This window comes from Octopus bimaculoides, chromosome 5 (genome assembly GCF_001194135.2).
Source record: "Octopus bimaculoides isolate UCB-OBI-ISO-001 chromosome 5, ASM119413v2, whole genome shotgun sequence".
In the NCBI taxonomy this organism is placed as follows: Eukaryota; Metazoa; Mollusca; class Cephalopoda; order Octopoda; family Octopodidae; genus Octopus; species Octopus bimaculoides.
Genome location: NC_068985.1, coordinates 106,725,735 through 106,738,413, shown reverse-complemented (window position 1 = coordinate 106,738,413; position 12,679 = coordinate 106,725,735). Strand labels below are relative to the sequence as shown.

Sequence of the window (12,679 nt, the reverse complement as noted above, 5' to 3'; positions counted from 1 at the left end):
TTTTTTTTTTTTTTTTTTTTTTACATTTTTGAGTTGTTATACAGGATTAAACTCACTAAAACTATGCAAAACAGCTGTATTTTGAATTATTATTACTACTGTAACAGACAGCATTCAATTGTGAAATTGATGAAAAGAAAATTCTTTTTTCCCTAACTAATTTTTTTTCTCTTTCTCTTCTACTTTTACATCATTTTCTTGAATGTTTTCTGCCACTATTTTTGATAATTCAGTCAACAGACTTCCATGTTAAAATGTCTCACTGTCTGAGAGACATCATTATCAAAATGGTAAACAGGGATTAAAATATTAATCTCATCTTGTTTAAGGTTTTATTCTTATTTTGATTTTATTTTAGTTTCAATGCTGCTTTTTATCCTGGTAAATTTTTTTTATAGTCTTTGGGTACAATTAATTATTTTTTTTATATTCACACCTATCTTTGAGTCAAGATAGAACTCAGAATACTTTATACCACTTACAGTGTTCAAATTTCTTATTCACTATACTTTCCCACTCAATGGATAAAAATGCCAGATCCTGTACATTGCAATTAAAGTTGGTGAGTTCATTGACAAGGTAAAGGAAAGTGTGTGTGTGTGTGTGTGTATAAAGAACCTGAAGACACTTAGAAAATATGCCAGTTGGAATGATAGAGCATAAATAAATACTTAAAAGGCATGACTTATGAGTGGAGTTGATAAGTTCATTGGCAATGCAAAGAAAAGCATGCTTGTGTGTGTGTGTGTGTGTGTGTGTGTGTGTGTGTGTGTGTGTGTGTGTAGCACCTAAGACACCTTGAGTATATGCCAATTGGTATGATAGAACAGAAATAAATATGTAAAAGACAAGTCTTAAGAGTGGTGTTATCAAACAAAAACTAACCTCTACTGCTAATGTATTAACATGTTGAAATAGTTCATGTGTTAAAACAAATTTCTTTCTACCTCTTGGGAAAAGATTTCTCAGCTACATGTTTGTCACACATAAGATAGAGTTGGATAAAAAAAAAAGACATGTATAAAAACTATTAATATTTGTCCTTTCAATTTCCCTTTTCTGTTTCATATTCACAAATTTTCCCCTTTTTGAATGATCTGCATAGCATTTTGATATCATATTAATCTTTTTAATTTCAAATGTTTATAGTTAGAATTTTGAAATTGTTAACACATTGTTTCATTTTGAGATTAATCTCCCTCTCAGCTATTTCGTCAAGAGAATGAAGGACTATCTATTTAGTAGACATAGGTATTTCTAAATTAATTTGTTTAATTTTCTTCTTTTCTTATATTCTATACTCAATTTTTTGAAATTTTTTTATTATATTACTCTAACATTCTCTTTTAATTTTTTTATAAATTTACAAAATCTTGATATTTTGCTGTTATCGTTTTTTTCAAATTTAATTTAGAAAAAAAATGTAAATTTTATTCTTGTTTGCTCTTTCAAAAGCAGTTCACTTTTATATTCAAAATTTATATTTTATTGAATATTTTAAAATTTGTTGAAATGTTCGCATATGATTTTTTTTTTTTTTTCTTACTGCTTTTTTTCTTTATTTCCACTATAGTATTGCATTTCTCAAGAAGTTTAAAAAAAAATTAGTTGACTTTATCCACTTATTCCTAATATTATTTCTCATGTAAAATATTACATAATTTCATGAAACGTTGGTCAAGAAATAAACTTACCTTATTGTCTGATTGTTTTGAGAATAGGAATATAGACTTATGCTCCTTTTGGCCTATCTTCCTGTACTGAAAATAACTCCAATTGAGACTAAGTTGTGTTTGCAGATCTGATGTTCAACTTGGTGTTAGAGAGTTAGTTAATTTGCACCAAAAAAACATTTTTAAGGCATTTAAACTTTTCAAAGTATAATTGTAACTCTGACTGTACTCCTGCAATGAGCTGTATTGATAACTGTTCATTCTGCTAATCTAATAACATTATTATAAATAATATTTTCCTGACTTCTGTTGCCACTTTGAATCATAAAATGTTGTTGTCATTAGAAAAACTTATTACAAACTGCAAATTGACTCAATCAAATTAATGATTTTAAAAAAAAAATGGTTTTTGGTTGGAAATTACCTTCAGCTTGTCAAAAAAATTATAACATATTTTTCCGAATTTTTTGACAAAAGAGAAAAACAAAAAAAGATGAAAATTTTGATTTAAAAATATAAATTTTAAAATCATTTCAAAATAATAATAATAATTTGAAAAATCAAGTCAGAAGTTTTTAAAGTTATTGGTTTGGCATACATGACATATATGTTTATATATTGTTCAACCTAAGTTCAACTAAAGATTTGTTACATAAAGTGTTATTTCTTGGCTAACGGGTCATTCATCTTCCTTTCTTTTTTGCTTTTCTTGTGGGAACATTATTTGCAATGTTGCCGCATATTATTCTAATATATATATATATACACACACGCACACATATATATATACATATTTTTTTTTCAATATTTATTTCATTTATTTCTACCAATCTGCCTCCCTACTTGCTGTATCTTGTAATAGCCGGAGAACCTGCTGCTTGCTAGCAAAGCAAAGGGAGCTGCTGTCAAGTTAGCGGATTTTGGACTGGCTATTGAAGTAAATGGGGATCAGCAGGGATGGTTTGGTAAGTATTAGTTATCAAGTTTATTCATTCTGTTAACATCTCAAATGCATCATTCAAAACAAATTATCTTCTGTTCACTGTTATTACTGATATATTTCTTTACCTTCTTGTCACAAACAATTAAAATTGCATGTGTGGAAATGTTGCTCAGAATTAGAAAATTTTAAAATTTACTTTCAGAGAAGAAAAAAACAGATCATCCCACCATTGCCATCATCATCATCAACACTGCCAATCATCATCATCATCATCATCGTCATCTTCATCATCGTTATATATGCATGCACACACACAATGCGTGTGTGTATGCACACAGCACACAGCACACATACACACACACACACACACTGATAAATCCAATAATTAAATATGCGAAGTTAAGAATAATAACTGCTAGATTCTTACAATGTTCCAGTCATAGCCAGATATTTTAATCTCAACTCATCTGTCAACATTTATACAAAATGTTACAAGTTAATCTTTCAAGTTATTTTCTCATCTTTTTTATGTTTCTTGTCAAAACTGCCTTTCAGTCTTCTGTTCATCTAAAACCATATTTTTTTTTAACATTTTTTTTTTACTCCTTTTTAACTATTCAAAAAGAAAGCTGAATGAGAAGCTCTTCGTTAGGGTGGTTTTTACCCCAGTTTCCAATATACCTTCCTGAGTAACTCTTTCTAAAGATGTTTCTGTATTTCCACAATGTCTTATTTCTGGTTCACAGGTTTATCCATTAATTGTCTCTGTTGAGATCTAACAGAACAACAACTATCTTTACAGCATCTTCTAAAATTTTGTAGCAAACATAGAACATTTAGAAATGTTCCATTTGTATCATTCTGTTACCCAGATATTGAATTGTTGAAGATTTAAGTTGAAGCTATGAACAACTATCACTAATGTATTAAACAGCTAGTTTGAAATACTATTTTCCCTTCAGTATGGTGTTTATTTTGTCAGTTATTTCACTCTGTATTTCCTTGTGTTCTTAAATTCTATGAGCAATTTTAAGAATTCACATTCTTTCATTTCACTGGGAATCTGACCATGCTGGAGTACCAAAGTATCGGAAAACGAATTTCTTTTTTTCTTGGAAATACTTTCAAAAATTTAAAATGTATAAGGTTTATTACTCTTGTTATTGCCTAACCCCAGGTTTGCCTTGATTAAGCAGTCCTATAATAAGTTATTGACCAAATGAAGAGGTGTGATCTTCAGATCTACCTACCCAGTCACACTTTTTCTCTATCAAGCTGAAGACTATCCAATATATTGTTTCATATATGAATACATCTATATAAACAATGTGATTGAAGATAGAAAGTAGCTAATGGATTTATATGCATATTTCAGTTCTTCAGCACCTTCTTCAGCACCACATCCAACCTATTAACCATCCACACACACATTGCTTAAATATCCACTAAATTTAATGGTATAACACTTCTAGATAGACCAATTTACATGTTAAAAACATTCCTGGAAACTGGTATGTACATATTAATCGCTGGTAGGGATACCTATTTTGTTTTGGAACCATAATATACTACCAAATATACTAATGGTTTATAAGCCAATAAGGTGTCCTACTTTTTGTGTTAGCAGTGTAATGAGGGAAAATTGTTACTTCAAACAAAAAATACCATCTGGAATATTGTTCCATATTGGTTTCTACCCATTACAGCAAGTTGATTTTATGTCTTGTCTCTCATTTGAGATCAGTAAAATGAATATCAGTCAAATTACTGGGGTTGATATAATTGATTTAAACCCTTTAAGAAGTTCCCTAAATTGTGATAATTCAGTGGTTGAAACTAATAAAAAAAAAGTAATCAGAAATAATGACTGCATTCTTTCATATGTTATTATATCATGTTAATATACATAAATTTAGTTTTCATTTCTACATTAATATATATATATATAATATATATATATATATATATATATATATATGTATGTATGTATGTATGTATGTATGTATGTATGTATGTATGTATGTATGTATGTATGTATGTATGTATGTATGTATGTATGTATGTATCACTCTAATAATTTCATAACTTGTGATGTCATTAGACCATTCTGATAGTATGTCTTCTTGAGTTCCGTTCTTGAAATATTTTTGTTTTTAACTTTCAACTCTATCACAATTTTTTGATCTTCATATTATTTTCATCAAAGAAATAAAGACAAATAGCAATATAAAAAAGGAAAAAGAATGGAGATGTTCAGTAAAATTTCAACTGGCAATTATTATGAAATTTCTTTCTTTTATTCTTTCTTCTCATTTTTGTTCTTATTTGAAAATAGGCTGTAGTTTAAATTAAATAATTGAATAAGGTCACATCTATGTTGGAGATCATTAGTGCTAATGATAAATGTAAACTTACTGAAGTAGAATGTTATTTCCATAATATTCTGATTCACTGTCACAAAACTGCAAATCAACAGTGAAGAAGGAAATCATAAAAATGTTAATAGAAAGTCATCTTAAAAATTGTTAGATGAGGAAAAAAGAAAATCAATTATGTTCTTTCAAACCTGTATCTTCTTTTGCTGTTAAATGTAGTATTTGATACAGTAGATCATGGGATTGTCTTGGAGGACTAGGCATATCTGGCAGTGATTTGTTTTAACAATGGTTCATATCTTATATTAAGTTCTATATTATTCCAACAGAGGTTGTTAATAAAATGTGGCCAGAGCTATTATCAGATCTTGCAGTGTAGTTGAATTTTCAGAACATGTTGCCCTATTTAATGTACTTTCATCCCACAACTGAACTAGATGGCATCAGTTTTAATGAACACGGCTGTGCAAATAATGATCAGTCTCTCACGGCATTCCATACTTATCTTTACTATGATACAAAATAGATCTAGCAACCATTATAGCTTAGAAATGGATAAATGATCAGTGCTTCAAATTACACAATCGCAAAATCACAAGGAAAAAATTACTTCTTTCCCTTTAATAAAAGCCGTAAATTTGTGATTGATCCCAGCTGTCTCAAAATTACAAATATATCTGTCAAGATACAAAACTAGTGGGGGAGAGAAGGTGATCTTGGACTTTCATTAAACATATCAATCAATTGCTTGCCCTGTCTCTGCTTTATAATAAGAAACTTCAGGAAATTCCCCATCTTCATTTTCAAGATGTACATTATAACTCCCTGTAACTACTATGTTTTCAAATAACTTTGGCAGATTTTAAAAACTTTAAACAATTGTTTTATGTAGTTAAAATCCTTCTTAATAGAAGTACATACTTCACTAGTTATCAATAAAAGTGAGTATATACTTCAAAACAAGTACATACTCCACATGGCACACTCTACATTGGTTAGCTATATTAGTATATATACTTCAAAAATCTTGTCATTTCCAAGAGTATTAATCTTCTGGTTCCTTTAGAATTGATTGATCTCTACTAATTTAATTGCAGTTTGTTTTGAACTGTCAACTAGTACCAGATGTCAGCAATAGTTTTCTACCATCCCCAGTTAACAATAATATGAAAAACATATGGAACACTTCAGTGTAAAGATGGAGAATACACTATGACTAGGCACCCAGAAATTATTGTTTTAGAGTTCAAAAGGAAGCTATAATATATATTTTTAATATACTTTTAATATTATCATTTAAATTATTTTACTTTTAAGTTATTATCTAACAACAATAGAGTACAATTAAACTATACAGATTGGTATACATAGTAGCAACTGTACAATATAAGTGTTGTATCACCATTTTCAAGTAGTATCATTATCATCATTCATTTAGTGTTAAAAATCTTATCTAGGTTTTTTTTATTTTAATTCCTTTTATATTGTTTGTATTCTGTTAAGTATTATATAGACTTATCTACTTTATAATAAAAACACAATTCCTGTGTGTTTGCAGTGCTAGATCACTGACTAAATGGTCATGAGTTGAAATCATATTAAGGTTGTTGTGTTTCAGTTGTCACAGCACACAACTCATTATATCATGTTAGTTTCCTGGCACATTCTCTATTACTTCATAACTGAGTTGAATTGTCACCAACTTAAAAACCAATTTTTCTCAAAATACTCTGTTGAAATTTGAAAATGTCACCTCACCCATACTAGGATAGAAAACTGGATTTCAAAGGAAATTGTAAAACTTAGAATATTTTCTATTTGAATATGTTGTTGAATACCCACTACAATAATTACTCAATCAAAAAGATAATGTGCCTTTTTTTTTGCCATTTGTTTGCTTGACAGATTAGGTCAGTGTCTATTCTTCAATCTCAGGGTCTACTAATGCTAACAAGTTATAGACTTCTATTAACACAATTACTAAGAAAAATTATTTTTTCACTTTCCTTTTTAGCAATTCGTGATATATTTTAATGTAATTTAAGCTCTATTTAAAAAATTGAAAGTTCCACCCAAAACAAAATTACTATAGAAATATGTTCACATGCATAGATGCAGAGCAATTCTTCATTTTCCCTAAGATATTGCTGTTTACAACAGTTGGACAAAATACATTAAAAAAAACTAATACATATTGCACTTTGACTGGTTCTACAGTTTTCAATCTTTTGTTTGATACTTCAAGTCCTTCATCTATAGCAATATCTCTCATGTTCCCATTGTAAAGGGAAAGCAACAGTGACATAACACTACATTAATTCATTTCTTTTGATTTTTTTTTTTTTTTTTTTTTTTTTTTTTTTTTTTCATTATGTACAGAAAATTTTAAGAAAGTCTATATCCTTCAAATGAAACATACAGATCTCTTTGAAATATTTTACAAGTTTTAGATAATTCTTTTCTCATTTTAAACTCCATTCTGGTTAAATTTCAACTTTATCAGTCATTTTTCAACACAGCATCACCTCTGTCATGATGCTGTGTTGGTGTGCACTCTCATTGCTAAAACATAACAAAAAGTCAAACAGAAACATTGTCTGTTCATATTAATTATTATTTCTTAATAGGAAAAAAAAGAAACTAATTAACCAAAATGTTAATCGGATCTATTAGTGAGATATCTCATAATCAATTATTTATGAGATTTTTGCATTATATTAGAGATGGTGCATTCTCAACTTATCTTTCAACACAACCATGTGGAAACTGAATATCATTTTTTTAACTTCTAGTCCTTTCTTAACCCATTTAATAATTGTCTTTCCTCCAACCTGATAATACAATATGATTAATCTACTATGTTGTTGTAATGGCTAGGTAATCTATTTCTTCGCTATGCACTGACATCTCTTGTCATGGAAGCCAATCTCATTTCATTCACTTCTTGTCTTTAACATATTTAAAATGTAATTTCATTCTTCTGAATAGCATTAAATAGCTCTTTTATAGTCTCTTTCTGTTCATATTTCCATTATAGTGGGATTAAGAAAAGGTTATATTTATATATATATATATATATATATATATATATGTATGTATGTATATGTTATCTGCACATACATACAGATGTATGTATGTGTGTGTACTTGACTTATATAATTCTAGATTGATCAAAGCTTTGTGAGTGGATTTGGTAGATGGAAACTGAAAGAAGCTCTTAATGTGTATGTGTGTGTATGTGTATCTGTCCTTTTAACATGATATCATTCCATAGGTGTAAATGTGCATTGCCATCATACAAGCAATGTCCCTTGTTTCCAATCTGCCATGAAAACATGACAGGCAAGGAGGAGTATTACCTTGCTTGGAAACAGGTGAAGTTGGCAACAGGAAGGGCATCCAACCATAGAAAATATTAAAGTGGATTTGAAAATGATAATGATGGCATTAATATGATGAGATACTGATGACATGCATACATGTGTATATGTGTATACATATATGTATATATGAATATATAAGTGTGTGTGTGTACATATATACTCTATGATGACATCATGACTATTTTTTGTCTGATCATTTGCTATTTGTTTAAAATTCTTTAATAAAAGATTTAACTTATATCTTGGTATCTCTGAAAGCTAAACTATAGATGGTTAAAACTGTTTGAAGATATGATGGTAAACTGTATCTGTACAGCCTGTAACATTATGTCTTTAGTAAATCTAGTAACATCTCACTAATGCAACATGCCAAATGTCTGTTCCAAATGAAAATATATTCCCTTTTCTCATATTTCAAATGGTTTTGACAGTGTTTATGGCCATGTCAGTTACTCAGCATGCCAGTCTCAATTATAACACTTCTCTGAAGACATTTGCAGTATTGATTCTTGCAAATTCACTCACATTGCAAGAATTTCAGTTATTATAGTTGCTGGAAAATTGAATTTTAAATTTCATATTTCTACTTAAAAAGTTAAATTTCTTAATTATTTCCAAATGATGATCGATTTTTCTATAACTCTTCCAGTTACTGGAGAATTTATGTGAAGGAGAGCATTTTCTGAAATTTTTGCCTTAATATTTATAATTAAATGCTTTTGAACTCATTTCAATGGTATCATTGATATTCAGTGCTTGTTTTACAGCTTTTCACTTCTGATACAAATTATATTGTTCCTCTTATTCTGCCCAAGCTTCTGTTTGATTTTCCTCAGTTTAATATATCGTTCCATGATGAGTCTCACCTATTTCAAATCTCCAGTTCAAAAGCTTATTATAAGGTCCCCAGAACCTACCTTATGTTGTTGGCATAATGAATACAAATATACTCAAATTATTCCAAAATATCTTATTTAGCTATTAACATATTCCAAGCAATTCCAATTTCTATAAAACCTTTTGAATTTTTACAAATCCCACCCCATTTTTTCTGTTGTTGATGCTGGCTGACATCACTAGTTTACTGGGTTTCTTCGTTTTTTTTTTTTCCTCTCTCATATTGCTGTTATGTATTTCTCCAACCCACAAGTCTTCAACATATATATATATATATATATATATATATATATATATATTTCTCCTTGTTTTTCTCCTTATTTGATTCTGTTGAAGAGCGTAGCTCGAAACGTTAAAGACTTTCTCTATTCCCGAGCGTTAAACTAATACATCCTTTTGTTGTTTACACCACCTGTCCTCGTCTGTTGTTTTTTTTCGTAAATTCTCCCATATATATATATATATATATATATATATATATGGGAGAATATACAAATAATAACAACAGACGTGTATATATATATATATACACATGCATATCTATATTTATAAGTATATTCCTTATATATCAGTATTAGCATATGCCAAACTATCTACACTCACCTGCATGCAAACTAGTTCTGTTCAGAATTCATACTTGGACTTAGTCTCTCATAAGTGTTTCAGTTCATTCATTTTCTATTATATCTATAAATATAGACTTATGTATATGTGTCTGGATGACTTTTTACTCAACTTCATGCACATATAAAGTGTGCATTATTTAAAGCCTAATGTACATGAAAATAGAAAACCATTACCTCTCTCTCTCTCTCTCGTTTGATTCCTAACCACACGGTTCTGGGTTCAGTGTCGCCGCATGGTATCTTGGGCAAGTGTCTTCTCTATAGCCTTGGGCCAACCAAAGCATTTTGAGTGGATTTGGTAGACAGAAACTGAAAAAAGCCTACCATATATATATATCGTGTGTGTGTGTGTATTTATCTATTTATCTATATATACACACACACACACACACACACACACACACACACTGTGTGTGTGTGGATATATGTGTATGTGTTTGTGTTTGTTTCCCACCACCATTTGACAATTGTATTGCTTTGATTACATCCCTGTAATTTAGTTTTGACAAAAGACTGATAAAGTGCCAGGTTTCAAAATATAAGTACTGAGGTCATGGTACCCCAACATGGCCACGGTCCAATGACTGCAACATGTAAAAGATAGAAGATAAAGATATGTACCTACACACACATATATCCATACACCCACACATATGTAGATATATGTATGGTTCACATATACACACACTTATATACACAAGCCTCAGTGTACATTTCTAAATACATGAATGCATGTACATCCCTCCTGAGAGGTTTAATCACTAAGAGTGGAAAATGTCATAATAAGAATCAACCAGTCATAGAGTATTTTACAAATTATCACACAGTAATTACCATAACCTGGAGCAAATAGAAGTGTGGTGTAGTGAAGATTGAGCATAGTAATGTTTACATTTCATAAGAAAGGTTTCAATTGAGTCTTTGGAAGAGCATGTTTTTGTAGTTTGTTAGACCTCTACAGGTATGTTAACAGTCTATAGTGACTGTAAGATTTCATTGTCATATGTATTTAGGATGCAATTCTCTTAACGTTAGCATCTTAGTGTATCTATACTTTTGGTTGTACAAAGGTTACACTTTTTGTTATTCCTTGAGTATGGGTATACCTTAGTCAATATGTTCCAATATGTTCTTAATTTTCAGTTCTCAGTTGTAACTTGGCTAACATTGTGTCCTTTCTTATAAATAGGTTTTGAAACATATGCTTTTGATGGAAATAATATAGCTTAAATGGATTAGGTCAAGCCTATTTATATATGCTTTGGATAATTGGGGAGTTTGTGTTGCAATCTGAAATATTTCCTAATTAGTTTGAAGGAGATTTTGAATATTGTAGGGTGGCTAATACTTCTATACTTATTTCTAGCGTTGTTGTTAGACCACCAATGTAGTTCTGTGTAAACCCATATCTTGACGGGGTTACTTTATATTATTAGACTACATCTGTAAACATTAGCTTGTTTGTTTCAAAGCTTTACATGAGATATTTGCTAAGTTAATTATTGATGATATATTTTGTGTGTGATTGGTGTCTTTATGGATGTAACTTGGTGCTTCATATAGTTTTAGATATGAATAGTGATTTGAGTTTGTAAAATTAAATGTTAAATCTAGGTTTTTTTCATAGTAGTACTTAATGCCTCTCTGTGTCTGTTCAAGATAGGCTTGAACTACTCTGACAGTAATTGTGTTATTCTAAGGTATAACATGGGCTACATCTTTCACACTGGGGATGATGTTTCTCTACAATATGTTTACTAATCTTTCCTAGGTCTGTGTTCGTCAGGTTGATAAGTTTGATGGTATGATGTCAAAGTCCAGTTCATGATGCTAAAAACAAAATATAGTGTAGCACCATCCTGTGATGTTGTTTTTTCTTTTACATTGTTCTTCCAAGATGTCATCAAGTTTAAGGATAAGTTATGATTTGCTACATTATCCTGTGTAATGCATAATTCATAGATCATAAGGGACTATAAGGATCCAAGTTTTTGGTCTGCTCTAGATATTTATTTTTATTTTTCGGCTCCTTGGCTTGTGACAATGTTGGGTCACAGCATTCAGAGTTATTTTAATTGACTCCCATCCAGTAACCCAGTAATTAAGTATAAGTACACTACTGATAATCCAGTACCTCTTAATTTACACAATCATGTGAGGATATTTAAGTTTCCTTTGACTATTATTAACTTTTGCATTACCAAGCCTTCATGATACACATTTGTTTATTAGTAAACTATCAAGAAGGTGGAAACACTCTTCTGGTACCCATCTATAAAGAGGTAAATGTTTAAAACAAAATTTAATCCCACTTACTAATTTACTAAGGAAACCCTTTTTCTGAAGAGCAAATTAATAAATATTTTGCTTTCACTATGGTGAATACAGTCTCCCAGCTTGAAAAAGGGATAAGTAAATACATGTCCTTCACAGTTGTTTCAAGAAAGGGTCTAATGAATGTGATTAGGGGGTTAGTACATGACATTAGATTCCTGTTTTGTTTTTGTTTCCTATCCTTCATCAACTTCAAATTAACAATATCTGTGCAATATTTCATTAATAAATTTGCTGGTTCAACAAATGAAAATACAGCAAATTTTAATCCTTAACTTTTGCGGCTTCATTAAATATCTATTTTGTTCTACTTTGGGTGAGGTGGTTGGTCATAGGTAAGTAGATTCCGATGGGGCAACTGTATTTATCTACTATAAAATAAAATTCAGTGTGCCAAATAGTGTAGCTGTATTCCAATATCATTGTTTTCCCACAACATGGCCAGATG

General features: G+C 30.0%; 1 protein-coding gene across 19 annotated transcripts in view; it reads left to right on the top strand.

Annotated features, from left to right (window-relative positions):
• LOC106874089 (calcium/calmodulin-dependent protein kinase type II delta chain) overlaps window positions 1-12,679 on the top strand; it is a 343,297-nt gene that overhangs the window by 148,744 nt on the left and 181,874 nt on the right. For all 19 annotated transcript variants that reach the window (XM_052967902.1, XM_052967919.1, XM_052967916.1 and 16 more), the window contains exon 7: window positions 2,536-2,638. In XM_052967902.1, coding sequence (XP_052823862.1) covers window positions 2,536-2,638 — 103 coding nt within the window. The remainder of the gene's footprint in view (window positions 1-2,535; window positions 2,639-12,679) is intronic.